Raw genomic sequence first — 25,356 nt, 5'->3', positions numbered from 1 at the left:
CTAAAATGGCGCGAGTACCCCGAGGAGGAGGCCAAAGCGCTGCATTTGAAAAACAAGCCCTGTGGCAGATCTATTTACCGGCACCACGCCACGCAAGCCTAGAAGGAGGTTCGGTATTAACATACCTAATAGCGTTCACCAGGCAGACCTACTGTTTCCTACCCCACGACAAGAGGTACAAGTATGCCTTAACAGTCGTGGATGTGGCCAGTCGCTACAAAGGAAGCCGAACCCTTGACCGCGAAAAGATTTGGGTAGCCAGAGGATTCGAACGCATATACAAACGCGAGTCGCTGACGTGGCCAACAGAGCTGCAAGTTGACCCCGGACGGGAGTTCATGGGTGCCGTGTCACAACTGCTGACAAACACGATACAAAGGTCAGGCGGCACGCCGGAGCCCATCGCAGCCAAGCCATAGTTGAGAGATTTAATAGGACTTTGGCTGAGCCGATTATTATTCGCCATCAGTATGCGAGGGAGATGGTAACCCGGGAAAACGATCGACTGAATGGGTCGCGAGGTTACCCAAGGTGGTGTCGGCAATCAACCATGAAGTCACCCGGTTCACTGATAAGAAACCGGCAGATGCTATCAAACTAAAATCAATAGTTGCAGAGTCGGCTGCTCCATTGCGTGGGAAGGAGAAACAGATACCAGATAGGGCCCTAGTGAGGTATCTATACCAGCCGGGGGAACACGAGGGTGATAGCCGTGAGCGAGCCACCGATCCTATATGGTCAGTCAAAACTTACAACATAGATAAAGTGGACATCAAAGCAGACGAGCCTAACTTGTACTACTTGGAGGGATGGGCCAGGTAGGGGTTTGTGAGAGAAGAATTATTGATCGCACCGTGCGGTTGCAGTGTTACCTCCAGCATAGCGGGTGCCCCATTACTCCAGCCATGCCCCGGCTGGCTAGGGAGGTGCGTCATGCATCCCCCAACTTTTGTAGTAGGGGTAATGGTAGCAAGAGCTAAGGGCCCGACCAAAGCCTTACTTGTGAAATAAGGCTTTGCAGAGGCTTTGGTTGAAAGTGATCCAGAACCGCTATCGGCCCAAACTTTTTCATAGTAGGGGAAATGGTAGCAAGAGCTAAGGGCCCGACAAAAGCCTTATTTACCAAATAAGGCTTTGCAGAGGCTTTTGTTGAAAGTGATCCAGAACCCCCATTGTATATACTACTATTGTCTGTCACCCTGAGACATACATTGAATTTGACAGACTGATCTACATTGTCTGTCACCCTGAGACACACATTGTACGTGACTCTCTGATCTACATTGTCTGTCACCCTGAGACACACATTGTAAGTGACAGTCTGATCTACATTGTCTATCACCCTGAGACACACATTGTATGTGACAGTCTTATCTACATTGCCTGTCACCCTGAGACACACATTGTATGTGACAGTCTGATCTACATTGTTTGTCACCCTGAGACACACATTGTATGTGACATTCTGATCTAAATTGCCTGGCACCTTGAAACATACATTGAATTTGACAGGCTGATCTACATTGTCTGTCACTCTGAGACACACATTGTATGTGACTGTCTGATCTACATTGTCTGTCACTCTGAGACACACATTGTACGTGACAGTCTGATCTACATTGTCTGTCACCCTGAGACACACATTGTATTTGACAGTCTGATCTACATTGTCTGTCACCCTGAGACACACATTGTATGTGACAGTCTGATCTACATTGTCTGTCACTCTGAGACACACATTGTAAGTGACAGTCTTATCTACCTTGTCTGTCACCCTGAGACACACACTGTATGTGACAGACTGATCGACATTGTCTATCACCCTGAGACACACATTGTATGTGACAGTCTGATCTACATTGTCTATCACCCTGAGACATACATTGTATGTGACTGTCTGATCTACATTGTCTGTCACTCTGAGACATACATTATATGTGACTGTCTGATCTACATTGCCTGTCACTCTGAGACACACATTGTATGTGACAGTCTTATCTACATTGTCTATCACCCTGAGACACACATTGTATGTGACAGTCTGATCTACATTACCTGTCACCCTGAGACACACATTGTATGTGACAGTCTGATCTACATTGTCTGTCACCCTGAGACACACATTGTATGTGACAGACTGATCTACATTGTCTGTCACCCTGAGACAGACATTGTATGTGACAGTCTGATCTATATTGTCTGTCACCCTGAGACACACATTGTATGTGACAGTCTGATCTACATTGTCTGTCACCCTGAGACACACATTGTATGTGACAGTCTGATCTACATTGTCTGTCACCCTGAGACACACATTGTATGTGACTGTCTGATCTTCATTATCTGTCACCCTGAGACATACATTGTATTTGACAGTCTGATCTACATTGTCTGTCACCCTGAGACACACATTGTATGTGACTGTCTGATCTACATTGTCTGTCACTCTGAGACATACATTATATGTGACTGTCTGATCTACATTGCCTGTCACCCTGAGACATACATTGTATGTGACAGTTTTATCTACATTGTCTCTCACCCTGAGACACACATTGTATGTGACAGTCGTATCTACATTGTCTATCACCCTGAGACATACATTGTATGTGACTGTCTGATCTACATTGTCTACCACTCTGAGACACACATTGTAAGTGACAGTCTTATCTACATTGTCTGTCACCCTGAGACACACATTGTAAGTGACAGTCAGATCCACATTGCCTGTCACTCTGAAACACACATTGTAAGTGACAGTCTTATCTACATTGTCTGTCACCCTGAGACACATCTACACTGTATGTGACAGACTGATCGACATTGTCTATCACCCTGAGACACACATTGTATGTGACAGTCTGATCTACATTGTCTATCACCCTGAGACACACATTGTATGTGACTGTCTTATCTACATTGCCTGTCACCCTGAGACACACATTGTATGTGACAGTCTGATCTACATTGTCTATCACCCTGAGACACACATTGTATGTGACTGTCTGATCTACATTGTTTGTCACCCTGAGACACACATTGTATGTGACTGTCTGATCTACATTGTCTGTCACCCTGAGACACACATTGTATGTGACATTCTGATCAACATTGTCTGTCACCCTGAGACATACATTGAATTTGACAGACTGATCTACATTGTCTGTCACCCTGAGAGACACATTGTACGTGACTGTCTGATCTACATTGTCTGTCACCCTGAGACACACATTGTACGTGACTGTCTCATCTACATTGTTTGTGAACCTGAGACAAACATTGTATGTGACTGTCTGATCTACATTGTTTGTCACCCTGAGACACACATTGTATGTGACATTCTGATCTACATTGCCTGTCACCCTGAGACATACATTGAATTTGACAGACTGATCTACATTGTCTGTCACTCTGAGACACACATTGTATGTGACTGTCTGATCTACATTGTCTGTCACCCTGAGACACACATTGTACGTGACAGTCTGATCTACATTGTCTGTCACCCTGAGACACACATTGTATTTGACAGACTGATCTACATTGTCTGTCACTCTGAGACACACATTGTAGGTGACTGTCTGATCTACATTGTCTGTCACTCTGAGACACACATTGTACGTGACTGTCTGATCTACATTGTCTGTCACCCTGAGACACACATTGTATGTGACTGTCTTATCTACATTGCCTGTCACCCTGAGACACACATTGTATGTGACAGTCTGATCTACATTGTCTATCACCCTGAGACACACATTGTATGTGACTGTCTGATCTACATTGTTTGTGAACCTGAGACACACATTGTATGTGACTGTCTGATCTACATTGTCTGTCACCCTGAGACACACATTGTATGTGACTGTCTGATCTACATTGTCTGTCACTCTGAGACACACATTGTACGTGACAATCTGATCTACATTGTCTGTCACCCTGAGACACACATTGTATTTGACAGTCTGATCTACATTGTCTGTCACTCTGAGACACACATTGTAGGTGACTGTCTGATCTACATTGTCTGTCACCCTGAGACACACATTGTACGTGACTGTCTGATCTACATTGTCTGTCACCCTGAGACACACATTGTATGTGACTGTCTGATCTACATTGTCTGTCACCCTGAGAGACACATTGTACGTAACAGTCTGATCTACATTGTCTGTCACCCCGAGACACACATTTTATATGCCAGTCTGATCTACATTGTTTGTCACCCTGAGACACACATTGTACGCGATTGTCTGATCTACATTGTATGTCACCCTGAGACACACATTGTATGTGACAGTCTGATCTACATTGTCTGTCACCCTGAGACACACATTGTATGTCATAATCTTATCTAACGGGTCTGACACCCTGAGACACACTTTGTATGTGACAGTTTGATCTACATTGTCTGTCACTCTGAGACACACATTGTATGTGACTGTCTGATCTACATTGTCTGTCACCCTGAGACACACATTGTATGTGACTGTCTGATCTACATTGCATGTCACCCTGAGACACACATTGTATTTGACAGACTGATCTACATTGTCTGTCACTCTGAGACACACATTGTATGTGACTGTCTGATCTACATTGTCTGTCACTCTGAGACACACATTGTATGTGACTGTCTGATCTACATTGTCTGTCACCCTGAGACACACATTGTATGTGACTGTCTGATCTACATTGTCTGTCACTCTGAGACACACATTGTATGTGACTGTCTGATCTACATTGTCTGTCACCCTGAGACACACATTGTACGTGACTGTCTGATCTACATTGCCTGTCACCCTGAGACACACATTGTATGTGACAGTCTTTCTACATTGTCTGTCACCCTGAGACACACATTGTATGTGACAGTATTTCTACATTGTCTGTCACCCTGAGACACACATTGTATGTGACTGTCTGATCTACATTGTCTGTCACTCTGAGACACATTGTACGTGACTGTCTGATCTACATTGTCTGTCACCCTGAGACACACATTGTATGTGACTGTCTGATCTACATTGTCTGTCACCCTGAGACACACATTGTGCGTGACAGTCTGATCTACATTGTCTGTCACCCCGAGACACACATTTTATATGCCAGTCTGATCTACATTGTTTGTCACCCTGAGACACACATTGTACGCGATTGTCTGATCTACATTGTATGTCACCCTGAGACACACATTGTATGTGACAGTCTGATCTACATTGTCTGTCACCCTGAGACACACATTGTATGTCACAATCTTATCTAATGTGTCTGACACCCTGAGACACACTTTGTATGTGACAGTTTGATCTACATTGTCTGTCACTCTGAGACACACATTGTATGTGACTGTCTGATCTACATTGTCTGTCACCCTGAGACACACATTGTATGTGACAGTCTGATCTACATTGCATGTCACCCTGAGACACACATTGTATTTGACAGACTGATCTACATTGTCTGTCACCCTGAGACACACATTGTATGTGACTGTCTGATCTACATTGTCTGTCACTCTGAGACACACATTGTATGTGACTGTCTGATCTACATTGTCTGTCACCCTGGAGACACACACATTGTATGTGACTGTCTGATCTACATTGTCTGTCACTCTGAGACACACATTGTATGTGACTGTCTGATCTACATTGTCTGTCACCCTGAGACACACATTGTATGTGACTGTCTGATCTACATTGCCTGTCACCCTGAGACACACATTGTATGTGACAGTCTTTCTACATTGTCTGTCACCCTGAGACACACATTGTATGTGACAGTATTTCTACATTGTCTGTCACCCTGAGACACACATTGTATGTGACTGTCTGATCTACTTTGTCTGTCACCCTGAGACAGACATTGTATGTGACAGTCTTATCTACATTGTCTGTCACCCTGAGACACACATTGTACGTGACAGTCTTATCTACATTGGCTATCACCCTGAGACATACATTGCATGTGACAATCTTATCTAACTTGTCTGTCACCCTGAGACACACATTTTATGTGACAGTCTGATCTACATTGTCTATCACCCTGAGACACACATTGTATGTGACTGTCTGATCTACATTGTCTGTCACCCTGAGACACACATTGTATGTGACTGTCTGATCTATATTGTCTGTCACCCTGAGACACACATTGTATGTGACAGTCTGATCTACATTGCCTGTCACCCTGAGACATACATTGTATCTGACAGACTGATCTACATTGTCTGTCACCCTGAGACATACATTGTATGTGACTGTCTGTTCTACATTGTCTGTGACTCTGAGACATACATTATATGTGACTGTCTGATCTACATTGTCTGTCACCCTGAGACATACATTGTATGTGACAGTTTTATCTACATTGTCTGTCACCCTGAGACACACATTGTATGTGACAGTCGTATCTACATTGTCTATCACCCTGAGACATACATTGTATGTGACTGTCTGATCTACATTGTCTACCACTCTGAGACACACATTGTAAGTGACAGTCTTATCTACATTGTCTGTCACCCTGAGACACACATTGTAAGTGACAGTCTGATCTACATTGCCTGTCACTCTGAAACACACATTGTAAGTGACAGTCTTATCTACCTTGTCTGTCACCCTGAGACACACACTGTATGTGACAGACTGATCGACATTGTCTGTCACCCTGAGACACACATTGTATGTGACAGTCTGATCTACATTGTCTATCACCCTGAGACACACATTGTATGTGACAGTCTTATCTACATTGCCTGTCACCCTGAGACACACATTGTATGTGACAGTCTGATCTACATTGTGTATCACCCTGAGACACACATTGTATGTGACTGTCTGATCTACATTGTTTGTGAACATGAGACACACATTGTATGTGACTGTCTGATCTACATTGTCTGTCACCCTGAGACACACATTGTATGTGACAGTCTGATCTACATTGCCTGTCACCCTGAGACATACATTGTATTTGACAGACTGATCTACATTGTCTGTCACTCTGAGACACACATTGTATGTGACTGTCTGATCTACATTGTCTGTCACTCTGAGACATACATTGTATGTGACTGTCTGATCTACATTGCCTGTCACTCTGAGACATACATTTTATATGCCAGTCTTATCTACATTGTCTATCACCCTGAGACACACATTGTATGTGACAGTCTGATCTACATTACCTGTCACCCTGAGACACACATTGTATGTGACTGTCTGATCTACATTGCCTGTCACTCTGAGACACACATTGTATGTGACTGTCTGATCTACATTGTCTGTCACCCTGAGACACACATTGTATGTGACTGTCTGATCTACATTGTCTGTCACCCTGAGACACACATTGTATGTGACAGTCTGATCTACATTGCCTGTCACCCTGAGACATACATTGTATTTGACAGACTGATCTACATTGTCTGTCACTCTGAGACACACATTGTATGTGACAGTCTGATCTACATTGTCTGTCACTCTGAGACATACATTATATGTGACTGTCTGATCTACATTGACTGTCACTCTGAGACACACATTGTATGTGACAGTCTTATCTACATTGTCTATCACCCTGAGACACACATTGTATGTGACAGTCTGATCTACATTACCTGTCACCCTGAGACACACATTGTATGTGACTGTCTGATCTACATTGTCTGTCACCCTGAGACACACATTGTATGTGACTGTCTGATCTACATTGTCTGTCACCCTGAGACACACATTGTATGTGACAGTCTGATCTACATTGCCTGTCACCCTGAGACATACATTGTATTTGACAGACTGATCTACATTGTCTGTCACTCTGAGACACAAATTGTATGTGACTGTCTGATCTACATTGTCTGTCACTCTGAGACATACATTATATGTGACTGTCTGATCTACATTGCCTGTCACCCTGAGACACACATTGTATGTGACTGTCTGATCTACATTGTCTGTCACCCTGAGACATACATTGTATTTGACAGTCTTATTTACATTGTCTGTTACCCTGAGACACACATTGTATGTGACAGTCTGATCTACATTGTCTATCACCCTGAGACATACATTGTATGTGACAGTCGTATCTACATTGTCTATCATCCTGAGACATACATTGTATGTGACTGTCTGATCTACATTGTCTGCCACTCTGAGACACACATTGTAAGTGACAGTCTTATCTACATTGTCTGTCACCCTGAGACACACATTGTAAGTGACAGTCTGATCTACATTGCCTGTCACTCTGAGACACACATTGTATGTGACAGTCTTATCTACCTTGTCTGTCACCCTGAGACACACATTGTATGTGACAGACTGATCTACATTGTCTGTCACCCTGAGACACACATTGTAAGTGACAGTCTGATCTACATTGTCTATCACCCTGAGACACACATTGTATGTGACAGTCTTATCTACATTGCCTGTCACCCTGAGACACACATTGTATGTGATAGTCAGATCTACATGTGTCTGTCACCCTCAGACACACATTGTATGTGACTGTCTGATCTACATTGTTTGTGAACCTGAGACACACATTGTATGTGACTGTCTGATCTACATCGTTTGTCACCCTGAGACACACATTGTTAGTGACAGTCTGATCTACATTGTTTGTCACCCTGAGACACACATTGTAAGTGACAGTCTGATCTATGTTGTCTGTCACTCTGAGACACACATTGTATGTGACCGTCTTATCTACATTGTCTATCACCCTGAGACACACATTGTATGTGACTGTCTGATCTACATTGTCTGTCACCCTGAGACACACATTGTATGTGACTGTCTGATCTACATTGCCTGTCACCCTGAGACATACATTGTATTTCACAGACTGATCTACATTGTCTGTCACCCTGAGACACACATTGTAAGTGACAGTCTGATCTACATTGTCTGTCACTCTGAGATACACATTGTATGTGACTGTCTGATCTACATTGCCTGTCACTCTGAGACACACATTGTATGTGACAGTCTTATCTACATTGTCTATCATCCTGAGACACACATTGTATGTGACAGTCTGATCTACATTGCCTGTCACTCTGAGACACACATTGTATGTGACTGTCTGATCTACATTGTCTGTCACCCTGAGACACACATTGTATGTGACAGTCTGATCTACATTGCCTGTCACCCTGAGACATACATTGTATGTGACAGTCTGATCTACATTGTCTGTCACCCTGAGACACACATTGTATGTGACTGTCTGATCTACATTGTCTGTCACCCTGAGACATACATTGTATTTGACAGTCTTATCTACATTGTCTGTCACCCTGAGACACACATTGTATGTGACAGTCTTATCTACATTGTCTATCACCCTGAGACATACATTGTATGTGACAGTCTTATCTACATTGTTTGTCACCCTGAGACACACATTGTATGTGACAGTCTGATCTACATTGTCTGTCACCCTGAGACATACATTGTATGTGACAGTCTTATCTACATTGTCTATCACCCTGAGACACACATTGTATGTGACAGTCTTATCTACATTGTCTATCACCCTGAGACACACATTCTATGTGACAGTCTTATCTACATTGTCTATCACCCTGAGACACACATTACATATGTGACTGTCTGATCTACATTGTCTGTCACCCTGTTACTTCAGTCACTGTATGTTTTAGACCTAGATTTGATGACCAGTGACATTGTTCTTGTTTCCAGATGGATGTCAGTCTTCAAGAAACCCAGGATGGGTACAAATGGTTACGTTGCCATGGAAACTACGCCCCTGCTGTTGTCGTTCAAGTGAGACCTGGGACGTTCGAGGAAGTGAAGAAGATCTACATGAAGCTCAACCCCGACCTTCACGCCCAACAGTTCAAGTACCCAAAGTTTATCAAGCACAAGGACGTTGTAGCTTTTCTGCTCTCCCGCAGAGTGAAGTCTACGAGCTGATGACGTCTATCAGCTGATTAATAACATACAGCATTTCCTCTAATAAGCGCCGGGCCCCTAATAAGCGCCGGGGGTAAAGCAGCGGTTTAAGAAATAAGCGCCAGGCCTCTAATTAGCGCCTGGTCTCTTATAAGCGCAGGGTGAGGTTTTTTATAAATGTATTCTCCCTTGATCCAAAAATAGATTTATTAAGGAATGGTCCCCAAGTTCACTCACAATTAATTACGGTAGACCCAGTAAACGCAATAAGCGCAAGACCTCCCCAAAACGCCTGGGTTGGAATCCTGGCGCTTATTAGAGGAAATACGGTACCTTGTGTATCATAAATCAACTCTTTCTGCAGATCCCATAACATGCTTTCTGTATGCCAAATCAAGTATACCAGCATATGTCATATCAAGTCTTGTGTATGCTGTACCTGTTGGTAGTGTACCTGTTGGTCTCCTAAATTCTGACGGATGCCAAATCTAGTCTACCTGCTGATCTTTAAACGTTAGGTATATGCTAAATCTAGTCTATTTATTGGTCTTAAAACGTCTGGTATATGCTAAATCTAGTCTATTTATTGGTCTTAAAACGTCTGGTATATGCTAAATCTAGTATATTTATTGGTCTTAAAACGTCTGGTACATGCTAACTCTAGTCTACCTGCTGATCTTAAAACGTTAGGTATATGCTAAATCTAGTCTATTTATTGGTCTTAAAACATCTGGTATATGCTAAATTGAGTCTATTTATTGGTCTTAAAACGTCTGGTATATGCTAAATCGAGTCTATTTATTGGTCTTAAAACGTCTGGTATATGCTAAATCGAGTCTATTTATTGGTCTTAAAACGTCTGGTATATGCTAAATCTAGTCTATTTATTGGCCTAAAAACGTCTGGTATATGCTAAATCGAGTCTATTTATTGGTCTTAAAACATCTGGTATATGCTAAATCTAGTCTATTTATTGGTCTTAAAACATCTGGTATATGCTAAATCTAGTCTATTTATTGGTCCTAAAACATCTGGTATATGCTAAATCTAGTCTATTTATTGGCCTTAAAACGTCTGGTATATGCTAAATCTAGTCTATTTATTGGTCCTAAAACATCTGGTATATGCTGAATCTAGTCTATTTATTGGTCCTAAAACATCTGGTATATGCTGAATCTAGTCTATTTATTGGCCCTAAAACGTCTGGTATATGCTGAATCTAGTCTATTTATTGGTCTTAAAACGTCTTACAAGTGTGTGCTTTATGTTTTCCACTTGTCGATCTTATATCCTTCCTGACGTCAGCAGATCACGGTTACCTTGTAACAAGCATGGTGTATGCTTAATCAATGCTTATATGACATGTCCAATAAAGAAGAAAATATTTCATGTGCAAGGTGTCCATGTCACTTGACCTTACACAATTTGTGAATGAGTGAGTGAGTTTGGTTTTAGTCACCTGCGTTGATGTAGTCGAGGATGATGTGGTGACACTGAATACCCCACATAATCGAACACAGCCCTTGAAATGTTGTTCAACTGTAAATCATTTATTGTTCGAACTGAGCTAACGTTCTATCCAGTTGTAGACGTCGATCAACGCATCCCCGTTCTCTGGGGGAGAGGCAGAGCTCGATTTAGTGCTTTGTTACTTGCACTGGTGCAACACAATATTACAAAGTGCAACCTAGTTATGAGTCTAACTTGCACCAGGTGCAAGTCAATTTTTGAGAAATAAATCAACAATAAATCTAACATTATAGCACAAATATGTCAGCTCATTTTTCTTCTAAACTTTGAATAGCTATGACACTGAAATATTACTATTCATATACACGTTTTGGCTATGACAGCTCTTGTAAACAGGGATCAGCTGTGTCTCTGTGTTCCTAGGTTTCATAGGTACTACATCACGGAAATATGTTTATGTGCACCGAAACATCTAATGTTTTACCACACTAGGTTGCAACTGGAATTTGGCTGGTGCAACTAGGTTTTTATCTTAGGTTGCACCTGGTGCAAGTAGGTTAACCTCACTTAAATCGAGCCCTGAGAGGTCATGAGAAACTATAGGCCATAAGCTGCCTCCTCAAATCAGTTACAAAACGTGCAACATGTAGGCGGACACCTGATATGTCCATGAAATGGAACAAAGGGCAGAATTGATCTCGAACGATGGCCCAGTAGCGCACGCCGCTCAGATTGCTGTTACCATGGCAAGTTATATTTCCTCTTGAATTGTGATGCCACGCGATAAGTTCGAGGAGAAAATTCTTAGGAATGAACTAGGCATGACAGATTTCAGCATGCCGGTGGTTTCGATGGCTTTAGATTCATCTGTCCACAATCTTACCCGTAAAGATCCGAGTTAGAATTCGTCTTCCGCAAACCATGCGTTTCGTAAGAGACGACTAACGGGATCAGGTGGTCATCCCAATATTCATGCTGTTGGTGTTCATGGCCCGATTATATACAGACCACCGCCATACAACTGGAACATTGCTGAGTGCGGCGTTAAACAATAAACAATAAATAAACACATTCTCCAGAATCTACACAGATTTTATAGACATATTGTGACCATAGACGAATGAACATGGGCTCAATTCGTGGCCCACTCGTGTTATTCGGGGACAAACCGAATATCTTCTTGGAGGTTACGGAAAGGGACGAGTGTTGACGAATGCATGGGTTCAGCGGACAGGTTGCTAAAAGAAGATGGTGTTCCGAGAGGCAAATATGAAAAGGCGTCAAAGTTGACTGAGAATGATTTGTGGCAAAGAGAGATGTCATCTGAAAACAAATTGTAATAGGAGCTAATAATCGTATGTACGTGTGGAGGAAGGACAACGAAGTCAAAAGCTGCATTTAGTGTCCCCACTTTTACCAACTATAGTTTGGCATGAAATGCATGTGGACCCGGTTTTTTTGTAAATATCTCTTCATCCAATGACCCAATCGATCTCAAACTGTGCAAGTGGATGTTTTGTCAGACAACCTAATCACATTGTAAATCACCGATTTTATGCATTTGTATTAAAGAATCTGTCTATGTAACTGTCAACAAAATCAACAGCAGAACGCAGAATGCTTGCAGAGGGAGGGAGCCAATGACCTGTAACAGCGGCAGTGTTGGGTCATATATTATTATTAGGCTATTCCACCGCCCCTGAATCCTAAAAAGTTGTGTTTCTACAATGACTTAACAAAGTAAATATGGTACTCTCTCCAGAGTTGCTATTTGTACACATTCTATATGAGTAGATTATAATATTAATGAGTATAAAATGAAGTTTGCATTATGTTCACTTTGGTGTTTCACTCCCCCTCCCCCCCCCACCCGTTTTATTAAGAAAATGCGACGTTTTGATTACATTGCCTGACTATATTGACTAGTATCCGTTTTCATAATATAGAACATCTCGAGCGGATAACGTTACATAAATGAGTGGCCCCGAATGATATGAAACTGATTTTTCCTAAGAAAAACTTATCATATACCAAAAAAAGTAACCGTTTTAACAAGCCATTTTGGCAACGGTCCGTTTTGATCCGTTCAAACATGTGCGTTCGGTTAATCCCGTTGTGTGTTCACAGAAAATGAAATCTTATTTCCCACCTCGGTATTGTATTTTTCATACTTACTAGATATTGCATTCGTAAATTATGACGACAGTTTGTAGTTTGAACATTTCTGTTAATGTTTAAGAATTTCACGGAGACACGGTAGTTACCGGAAACACTCGAACATCTCTAGCAACACACAAACAATATGGCGGCCTGTTAACGCGGTAGCAGACAACACAAATGTGCGTTGAGGAATTTAGTTAGTGTACACCTCGGGAGAACGCAAAAGACTGACAACAATATACGGTATTGGCTTTTTACTTGATTTATTGAAAGTAATTTAATTTCTTTGATGCCAGACAACAGTTTCCACAAAATATTCTTCTTTCTGCAGAAATGTAAACTTCTTGTCGTGTTCTACAAATCTTGGGACGCGACCACACAGGTAGAATTTTGAGTTATTAGTATTTTTTATGCTATTCATTTCATGCGATTAGTTCTATTTGGGCTGGTGAAGACCATATTTCTCTCTTTCGTGAAGTAAATTTCTGATTTTGTTCATTCAAGTTCTTGTAGAGAGCCTTAATCTTCGAACGAAGTTGTGTATCTTTGACTTACATGGAATTAGGAAACACTGATTTGTATATAAATTATTCAATATGCTACATGAATGAAACTGCAGTACCTTCCAGAGTAATTCCAGAGTAATTTCATTTTTTTTTCTCTCAACACAAAGTTATTTTTCTAATGCAATAAGTATATTTTATCAGGAGTAGAAATAAGTGTTCACGATATCACATCATCAATGAACAGGAAAACATGAATGTGTAAAACACTAGAGAAAATTTGCTATTTCACATCACACATAGAATCACACTGAATATGCAAAGAGTTTTTGTTGCCATGGAATTGAATAAAACATAGGACCCTTGTCATATTTGTTTTTAACTGTGTAGAAATCTCAGCAAATGAGGGTTCTAGGAAAGACTTCCTCCAGTGTCCCCCCTTAAATTTATATTCAGATCATATCAACTGAATCTATATTCTTCATCAGATAAGTTAGGGGGGATATGAGCGGAAATCTTACCGAGTTCTATGTAACAGCATATCACACCATTGTGTAATCATACTTGACCTGTTTATTATCAATGTATTAAGTTGGTTTTTATTTTCATTTCTTTCACAGATTTATATAAACAAGATAAGCTACCACAAGTCAGTTCCAAGATGGACGAAAGGTTACGCTGGCTTGAGACTCGTATCAGTTCATCTCTCAGGCCCAGGAATGAAGAACTGAAAAACCTTTTCCTCAATGATGACAACAGGTACTATTCACACAGTACTGGCTGCCGAACCGTTATCGCCATATTTTAGCGGTATTTTCATAATTACTAGGGCTGCAATGAATACACTATGTGGCGAATATGATGCGTATCATGAATATTGGATAACGAATACGAATAATTATTCACAAATACAATATTGTAGTTAAGTGATTGATGTACAGTATGGAATGGACATGTTGACAGTGTTAATTTGTCACAGCAATAACCAGTGATCTCATGACACTAAAATTTGGTATGTAATAGTTATAATCGACAGTACCTTGTACAGTCTTGGCAAACTAACATGACTTGCACTACTGCAACCCATCTAACAAAATTACGTTGTGAGGACGTTGTCCCAACGTTACGTTTACGTCCTCAGAACGTCAGCATATAACGTCCCCATAACGTCCCTTGTGTGGAGTCGAAAACACGTCCTCACAACGTTATTTCGAACGTTCATACGACCAAAAAATAACGTCCTCACAACGTTATTTTGTACGTTCATACATTGTGAGGACGTTATTTTTTGGTCGTATGAACGTACAAAATAACGTCCTCACAACGTCATAAACATTACGTTGTAACAACGTTATCTATAGTTTATGGGTAATATAGCCAGGGCTAAAAGTTATATTTTTCCTTGTTTATTGATATTTTAGAATTAAATTCGCTATTCAGAAAAAAGGTCAAGCGATTATCAACAATCCTAAAAATTATTTCGGCAATTATAAATGTGTCAACAAGTCTGTTTGCATTTTGTCAAACTGCCTACTTTGAGCCCTGGTAACACAAAACGGAGATGCTTATTTTGTTAAAATTGAACCGTTTATTCAAGTATAACATATAGCTGAGAAACATGATATTCTATACTTGCACTTCCCCATCTTCCCCGGCAGCAGCTTGAGTCTGAAAAAAGGAATAAGTTTATCTTTAAAATCTTATAATATAATGCAAATCGAAGCACAAGATGATTAGAACATGGCGTTACATTAATATTGGGAAATTATTCAATCAGATTTATTAAACGCTAGAATGAATGTGCAAGCTACATATGCATGTTTTACTTGTTTTATTTTAATAGTGTGAGCAGTGAATACATGAGATGTCGTTAATGTGGCTTGATAGATGAATTGTTTCCCTAATATATATCGATATTTCAGTGCTAATGATAATAAATTCATCTATCAACCTTCATTCAACTGACTTAAGCTAAGCCTAGTAATTGTCACAGACGTCACTGTCACGTTGAATGGAATATCAACGAGTCTGTACATCAAATTTTAAACCACTTAAATAGTCATCGTGTGTTATTCTAGTATATTTTAACTACCATTCTAAATGTTTCTACATTCAAATCAGCTCGGCTTATGATATCTTGGATGTGTTTTTTGGATTATGATTACACAATGCCATTTAGAAAGTGGTCAAATGTAACATGTGTTATATTTGGGATTACACTTTCTTAGTAAAGTACAAATTCTAGTACTTTTTGAGTTGAGCCCCATCCGGGATTCGAACTCACACCCTCAGAGTCAGGCACCCAATCGCCAGCACACAAAGTCAGCCGCCTAACCCACTCAGCTACCGCGACTTCCACAAAAATGGAAGTCGGACAACTGGTAGTCTAGACTGCGGGCTTTGTGTACCCCTCTGATAAGTGTTAAGTGCCAATTAACACTTATCAGAGAATACACAAAGCCGCCAGTCCTAACTACCAAGTTGTCCGACTTCCATTTGTGAAGCCGCGTAGCTGAGTGGGTAAGGCTGGCTGACTCTTGTGTGCTGGCTTATGCCTCAGACTCTGAGGAATGAGTTCAATCGATGGGGCTCAACTCAAAAGTACTAGAATTTGTACTTTGCTACTAAGAAAGTGTAATCCCAAATATAACACATGTTACATTTGACCACTTTCTAAATGGCATTCTGTAATCATAGCTTTCGGCCGTGGGAGCCGTGCCAATTAACACTTATCAGAGGGGTACACAAAGCCCGCAGTCTAGACTACCAGTTGTCCGACTTCCATTTTTGTGGAAGTCGCGGTAGCTGAGTGGGTTAGGCGGCTGACTTTGTGTGCTGGCGATTGGGTGCCTGACTCTGAGGGTGTGAGTTCGAATCCCGGATGGGGCTCAACTCAAAAAGTACTAGAATTTGTACTTTACTAAGAAAGTGTAATCCCAAATATAACACATGTTTTTTGGATTAGTTAATTATAATTTTGCAAACATATTTTTACGCGTGCACTCAGGCATTATTTTTCAGTAATGACGAGAAGGTTGCCCATATGGTGCTTAACAATAACACTCTTATATTTATTGAAATTGTGTTTTTATAGAAGAGTTTCTTATCAAGTAAATAAACAAAATTATCCTGAACGCATACGCTTTTAAGATTAACAGTTGAATTTGCTTCAGCTCTGCATCGTGTAAGGGTAGTCATACACAGCACACGCTACGTTAACTCAGTGCAATGTAAGCGAACATGCATACCTTTTGGCGACTGCCTCCCTGGCGTGACGAGCATGTTTTAAGAATTCAGCCATCTCCGTCTCCAACCTCGGATTCCTTGGCTTTCATGTTTTAAGGCATGCTTCTGAAATCAGTTTGTTAAAAAATCAATGTTTTTTAACTGAACAGAACTTAACTGAACATTCACACAGTCTGTAGAAAATGTCACAGAGAAAATCAAGCAATTCAAGCTACAGTAGAAAGTAAAAATCAAATGTCAGGAAACTATGAAGGTAATTTCGGACAAATATGGCACAGTACAAGGGAAGCGTATGAGGAAAAACGACCAGGAGGAAGCAGGAGCTAAGAAACCAACCAGAAGATTTGTTTGCCATGTTGAACAGTCCCAGCTGTCTGTGGTCATTATTAATCAGAAAGGGAAAGGCCTATGGTGACAGCATCGGGGGGGGGGAGGAAAGCACACATTCCAGCTGGCGCTATCGGAAAAATTCTGTATTTCACAAGGCTGAACTGTCCGCTTATCTAAACTTGCCTCTTTGAAGGATATAATTACATCCTTGGGCTTAGCTTAGGACGTCAGTACATTCTTTGAGCAAGCTCTACAGTTATTTCTAACAATTGTGTCAAGGTTTAAAATGTGGTGTACTACAGTCAGTATGTCAATTTCGTATGTAAATATTATTCAAACAAACAGAAACTTTCAAAGATTAAAGACCGCATACCCTATATCCACGTATGATATGATTAAAGTTTGTAAACACTATCCAATGTGGCGGATTTTTTTCGAAAACATCCCAAACGATTCTAGGTTCGTCGGCAACGTTTCAGAATTATCGTTAGTGATTTTCATCAAAAACTGATATCAGTGATCATTAATATGCTATATTTGAAATTCAATACTCTGATTTTTAGATTTCAAAACATACACCAAATAATGCAATTTCGTAAATGTGTCCAAAAACACTAGGACAAGTAAATAATCAAGTGTCAATTTCATTATTCTCAATGAGTACGTTTTGAACTAATACATACATTTCACTATTTAAACAAAATACGTAAAATACTTACTGTTATGGCGATGAGCACTACTAAAAGTGAGGAATAGACACAGAACCCTGAAGGACTGGTAGCCGCGTGGGAATAGAGATGTCAGCGCGCGGGAAACGTACTCGCACAGGCAATGACGTCACATGATGAAGTCATGCGCAATAGTACCTCAATTTGGAACTTATAGTGATTAAATGATTGAACGAAGCATGTTTCATGTGTTCATTGAAATGAGTGAAGTAAAAAAACACAACAATAATTTTATATACTAATAAATTGAATAAAACAAAAATAACGTCAATACTATGAATTAACTTTATCATATACTGAAGTGATAAATGATAATAAATGTTTTAAAAAAACAATGCTTCGAACCATATAATTATACCATCAAGTAAGCTCCGGGCTGAATGAATGAAAGGTAACGGGTTTCCAACGGGTCAGCGCTGGCAAGCCGTAGGTAGAACATCCTCACAACGTTATCTGACGTTGCATCTAGGTCTGAAATACACGTTGCCCGGACGTCCTGGTTAGGTAATGAGTAACGTTGTGACAACGTATGCAAATGACATTCTCATAACCTTCAAACGTTAAGCTCTATATACTTATTTCAATTGAACTAATTATCAAAACAAACATGACAGATTTATTCAAAAGTCGTTCCAGATTCAATATATTTTTGATAACTAATTAGATGGTCAACTGCAAATACAAACATCTTCAAATATGTCAAGGAAACAAAATATATAAAACGAACGTCCTCACAACGTTATGAGAACGTTGCATAAAGGTTTGAAAAATACGTTGCAAGGATGTCGTGATAACGTAATGTCTAACGTTGTGACAAGGTAGTGGTATAACGTTATGTTATGACGTTCTAATAACGTCCTAGTTACGTCATTTCCTGATGTGACCAAACCACGACGTAAAAATAACGTTGTGGGAACGTTACGTGTTAGCTGGGAATGCTAGTACATGTTCAATTCTTGCATATCTCACTTTGGAAAGCACGTAAGGGTTTAAGTAAAACATGCTGCCTAAAAAAATCGTAAATATTCGGTTCTGGTGACCACGAATAACGAATTGAATTCATGAAGGGCTACGGTTTGATTCACCAAATATGCAAGTGAATCGTTACAGCCTTAATAATTACCCTGCCGATCATTAAATTAATGAAACAGAATTACTTATGATACTTCATTAGGTATAGAAATAGATGTTTTCTCACAACTAACCTGAACAGTTATCGCCAGTCCGAATTTCTCATGCCATTCATGAAATATTATATATTTATATCATACAGAAACCTCGAATATTTGATTGTGTGACTATTTGAGTATTTCTTTAACAGTAGATTGAGAGGGAATGAACATTTAATGACTTGTGAACTTGAACTTGCTATTATATAGGTCGTGGGACTTCTCCCTGACTAAGTTAAATTGTGTTCATAGGCTTAATAGGGTTCATAACTTTATAAATCTTTAATTTTTTATGCCCCCGCCATATATGGCTGGGGGCATATAGGGTTACCCTCTGTGTCCGTCTGTCCATCCGTACGAAACAGGGAATGTACTCTATCCACTTCTCCACAAAAACGCTCTGTGGAATTCAGTGAACTTATACATGGGCTCTCTTGGGACTCTAATGTTATCTAACCCCTCAACACATTGTTTTTACTGTTTTCAAGCACTTCAGTGGGACCCTGAATGTGTGATAATTTATTTATGGTTCCATTCATGTATACAATTTTCGAGACTTTGTCTGAAATGAAGGAATGTATATGAGCTTCTTTTGTGTTTTCTCTCTTGAATTTTGAAGATATATTGATCTATCTTTGTGTTATGACTAAAAAACTGTCAGATGCTCAGTTTTTAACAAACAAGCCCATCTCAACTCCATGGAAATAATTATGGACTTAAACAGTATGCAATAATATCATGTCATGGAACAGTTAACTTTTAACCTGCCATATTGAATATGTTCCAGAATATGTCAAAACGTACCACTTCAGCTTCTACAGCAATCTATTGCTTTCACTTGCCTCCACACTGATATTGCTATTGCTAGTTTATTTACCCTTGTACCATGAACCTTCATGATAAAGGTTTAATTGTACTGTGGTAAGTTCATTGTGACATACATTTACAAATAAGTATTTACCTTGGACACTTGGGATATATTTATTTTATAATCAACCATGATATTTATTTAGTAGAAATTAATCACCAGACCACACTCAGTGTAGGGAACTCTTCGTACAGCAGCAGGGGCATCCGTGTCCCTGGACACAATTTGTTCTTGTCTATTATTATATATGTTACTTACAGTGAAGAATTTTCTTTTGCTGTCCTTTATTGTTGTCAAATACCGTGGGGAAAAAATACCAGAATTATAATTGATCGGAACTGCGCACATGTGATACTTTTGTATTGGCGATAACTGTTATGCGGCGATAACTTTTTGCTAGCCAGTACCTTTCCTGTGGTCTTTGTCAGATATATTCCACTGTTGTGCTGCAAATATTTCTTCAGACCATGTTCATGTTTACACGTGTGTATATGTATCACAACATTAATAATAATAATAATAATAAGTCATCTTCTATAGCGCACAGTCTCCAAACACCAAGTGATTGCTCGCGGCGCCTCTTAATCAGAATCTGATTCTTATTACCCCGGATAACCCAAGCTGCCTGTTAGGCACTAGAAGGTTATAGTCACATGACTTCATCCAACCGGGTACCCATTTTCTGCTGGGTGAACAGAGGCACTTGCCTAAGGTGAGACCACATGTATCACATGTGCTTCGTTGTGGGGCAGGACTGAAGTCCTAGAAAACTCTCAGTAGTCAAGTTGCCAAACACGGTCACCCATCCAAGGATTGTCCAAGCTCGACGTTGCTTATCTTCAACTGATTCGTGACCTGAGCTCTGTGCACAGGACCACACGCCACCACATTACATTGTACCGACTAGGAAGGGTTAGTAGCATTGTCAGATCTTTAGATAAAAAGGCTAAGCGTGATGTAGAAATTCTGCATGTTGGATGTGATTTCCTACAAATAACTCTGTTAGCCAGATATAAGATGTTAAATGCAGAGGAATAATGTATTTGTTCGTTCTAACCAGTAGTGTAACAATACTACATTTTCACAAGGATAACAATTCACCCTAGCCCAAGTCAGTTTCCCTCATGTTAAAGCACCCGTGAAGATCCAAGTTAGAATTGACCTTCAGTAACCCATGCTTGTTGTAAGAGGCGACTAACGGGATTGGGTGGTCTCGCTGACTTGGCTGACACATGTCATTGTATCCCAGTTGCATAGATCAGTGCTCATGCTGTTGACCACTGGATTGTCTTTTCCAGACTCAATTATTTACAGACCGCAGCCATATAGCTGGAATATTACTGAGTGCGGCGTAAAACTAAACTCACTCACTCATGAACATAGTGATTTTTCTGGGTTACATCTTCTTTTTATTCTTGAGTACAACGTTTCAGGGCTTGTTCTGGCCCCATCATCAGGTAAAACTCTAAAACAGGTAAAACAGGTAAAACAGGTCTTCATCGGGACGAGCAAACGCTTTAAAACAGGTAAAACAGGTAAATCATCATTACTCACTCATGTTAGAGGTCTCAATACTTTTTTAGCAATTCAAATCCATATATTCCTCCCATGTTTTACTGAAGTTGTTCCATGTATTGCTTAAGTGCCACCTGAAGCCATAAAACCTCTGTAACCTGTCACCAACATAACTGTAGTACTTGATTTGTGAGGTAATATAGTGTTTTGTGGTGCAGAATAGGGCTGCGATGAATACCCTATGAGGTGAATACAATATGTGTTCCTGATATAAAGTAACAAATATGAATATGTATTCATGAATACTTTATGGTAAAAATCTGTGACACAAATGACAAAAATTGTATGCAGTTGCTCAAGTTCAGGGGTGGAAATAACCCATTGCCCGACGTCCGAGCCCAGCGTTTTTTTCTGTCGGGCAAGCAAATTTGTAGATCACGCTGTACCGGTGTCCAGTTGACTTTCCAATGTTAATAATGTTGTTTATTTAAAAAATCAACAAGAAAACGGATGGTATAGTGGAAAACTTATCAGGGCAAGTGATTTTACATGTGCCACTGTACCGGAGTACACTAGCAAGTTTAAAGTTATTTCTACCCGTGAAGTTGAAACATTTAGTTGATATGTACTTAAGTAATGCAATAGTCATGATTGCACTGATACCCAAAATGAATTTCGAACATTGCGCTCCAGTTATGGCGTGTTCTGTAATAGGGCTGGAACAATTGAACAAATAATTGGTCAATCAACCGATATCACTTGCATCAGCAGTGTTTCCGTTCTCTGGTTTATACCTGAAAATCACCGGTAAAATTTGTTGGGGACTGGTAAATTGAAACCCAGCAGGACACAGTGTCCAGTAAATAATCATGTATTAAAATAAAAAATCATGGGTAAGCGAAATGACAGTCTTGGCTGTGCTTTCGTGGTCACAAAAATTCTTATGTTTCGGAAATACCCAGGCTAAAAATAACTTTACAATGAGTACTTACAGTATGGCAATAGGATACGACCGGCAAATTTCATTCATGACCGGTAGAATTTAGGTCGCCTGACACAGTGTCCGATAAATAATTAAGTCAGCGGAAACACTGATCAGTGAATATCGATGAGCCGGTGACTAATTAATATTCATAAAAATTTAAACGTCAAATTAAACTTTAGAAAGTATGTTTATTGAATCAAAACATGACAACTGCAGTTTGGTTACTTGTAAAACTGCAATGTGAACAAAATATTTGTGTGCGTGTCTCAAGAGGAAATATCCTTGATCATCTTGATTGTAGGAGTAATGGGTGCCTGTTTTGTTTTCACAATGTCATGATTATGTCCCGTTATTGCCCATATGAGTTTTGTGGTGGGTTTATGATTACCATTGATTATTGATCGATTACTGATCACTGATTATCAATCTACATATTGTGAGTGATAACCAGCACTAGTGTGTGTCTAGAAACTTAATGTCAGTCTTTGCCAAAATGTTTTTAATCTGCTTGCACAAACTTGACTCTAAGCATCATATTCAGTGCATTTCAGTGTTATCAGCTGAGTGAGTAAGTATGGTTTTATGCGGCTTTTAGCAATATTCCAGCAAAATCATGGTGGGGGACACCAGAAATAGACATCACACATTGTACCCATGTGGGAAATCGAACCCGGGTCTTCGGCGTGCCGAGCGAACGCTGTAACCACCAGGCTACCCAACCGGCCTTTAACTATCAGCTGAACTGAACAAACCAAGAGTTTTCTGGACTAAAAAGTAGACCAGTAGCAAACGTTGCAGTCTGTAACATTCAGGATTGTTCTGTATTTTATCTTGTTAACTAAAACTTTTAAGGAAAGCTGTTAAATGACTCCAAATTATAGCCATGGCCGAAAATATATGCCGCCCATGCAACCCCCTTCCTATGAAGATCCGGGATAGGTTTGGTCTTCAGTGTTCCTTGCAAGAAACAATTTACTGGATCAAATGGTGATGCTCACTTCCTTAGTTGATGCATGTTATTTATTGTATTCTTATTGCATTGATCTATGCTCATGATTTCAATCCCCAGGGCCACGTTTCACAAAGCTCTCGTTGACCTAAGATCTTGTAACTTTTCTCGTAGCATTCGTACCTCCTGTACTGTAACATAGGGAGTTCGAATGCTACGTGGAAAGTTACGAGATCTTAGGTCTACGAGAGCTTTGTGAAACGGGGCCCAGGACTGTCTAGTCAAGACTTGACATCTATCTTATCTTTGGAACAGTGCTGAATGGTGCATTGCACAGCACGCAAATGGAAAGCAGTGCAGTAAATCCTAATGGCAATTGTGACAATGATAGACACTAAGATGAAATGGGATGCAAAAAAGTCAATTCTGTTTATTTTTCTATAAATGAATCTTATAATATCCATTTATTTCAGACTTGCTTTCTATGAGTTTATCAACAATGAAGACATCAAGAAGCTGTTTGTTTACGTGCGCCCGATGCGACAGTTTACAGCTGCGCTGCAACCTCCACATGACCTCAAATCCAAATCAATATTCTTCCTCAAGTGCAATCCTGGAACCAAACTCACCAAAGATAACATGGGTGAGTATGTCAAGTTGATTACATGTAGAACAGGAGTATTTCCAAATAGAATGGGAAAATCAAGAGATCCTTATTTCAAATATGAAATATTATGTGTTATTAATAATGTGTGACTTAGATAGCCCTTGCTTTCAGTACCCGGGATCCGTGTTAGAATTGGTCTTTAGCAACCCATGCTTGTCGTAAGAGTCGGCTTATGGGATCAGGTGGTCTCGATGGCTTGGTTGACACATGTCATCATATCCCAACTTTGTACTATTGTAGATCGATGCTCATGATGTTGATCACTGGATTGTCTGGTCCAGACTCGATTATTTACAGACCACCGCCAACCGACCCATGTGGTTCATTTTTACTTTTGCTCAGTGCGTATATCAGAGTGTTCATGACATATGCTCTCTGGTACTTCAACTTGAAATCAGCTAAAACAGATATTTCAAAATTATATAATTCTTTAGAAACAAATTTTAGGTTAGTCTACCTTTCCAACGTATTTCACTCAATTTACAATTAAATATTTTTTGCAGATCAAGAAGTGTTTTATATGGACTGTAACAATGTGCCCCTGGAGCACCTGGAACTCACTATTAGAGAGGTGTACCTGCCTTTACTGGGCACCAACCAGCCCAGTGTCATGGAGGCCGGTATCAACGGGGACAAGATCATGGATATCTTGCATAGACTAATGGCAGCAGTGGAGGTCACACAGGGTCATGTCAGGGTAAGCCAGTCTGTGGACAGCATGGTCAGGGACTGCGTTGTGTTCCAAGCGATCTTAACGTTATGATGATCATAAGCCTATGTTCAAGCATGGGAGTTACGATCACCTTTCTGATTTTGAAGTATTGGAGTTACGAT

General features: G+C 40.1%; 1 protein-coding gene and 1 long non-coding RNA gene across 2 annotated transcripts in view; one reads left to right on the top strand and one right to left on the bottom strand.

The window, feature by feature from the left end:
- The first annotated feature begins 13,714 nt into the window (after positions 1–13,714).
- The window catches only part of LOC124262525 (dynein beta chain, ciliary-like), a 172,263-nt gene continuing 160,621 nt past the window's right edge, over positions 13,715–25,356 (top strand). Inside the window, 4 exon segments of the mRNA XM_046697032.1 lie at positions 13,715–13,805; positions 14,686–14,824; positions 24,329–24,498; positions 25,026–25,219. Of these exon segments, the coding sequence (XP_046552988.1) occupies positions 14,727–14,824; positions 24,329–24,498; positions 25,026–25,219 (462 nt within the window). The 5' untranslated portion in view covers positions 13,715–13,805; positions 14,686–14,726.
- LOC124262520 lies at positions 15,643–18,467 on the bottom strand. Its single transcript, XR_006894619.1, has 3 exons — positions 18,361–18,467; positions 17,314–17,416; positions 15,643–15,733 (listed from the first exon to the last, which is right to left on the bottom strand). It is a non-coding gene; the product is annotated as an uncharacterized LOC124262520 (long non-coding RNA).

This window comes from Haliotis rubra, unplaced genomic scaffold, assembly GCF_003918875.1.
Source record: "Haliotis rubra isolate DU_JTF1 unplaced genomic scaffold, ASM391887v1 Scf842, whole genome shotgun sequence".
Taxonomy (NCBI): Eukaryota; Metazoa; Mollusca; class Gastropoda; order Lepetellida; family Haliotidae; genus Haliotis; species Haliotis rubra.
This window is presented reverse-complemented; position numbering and strand designations above follow the sequence as displayed.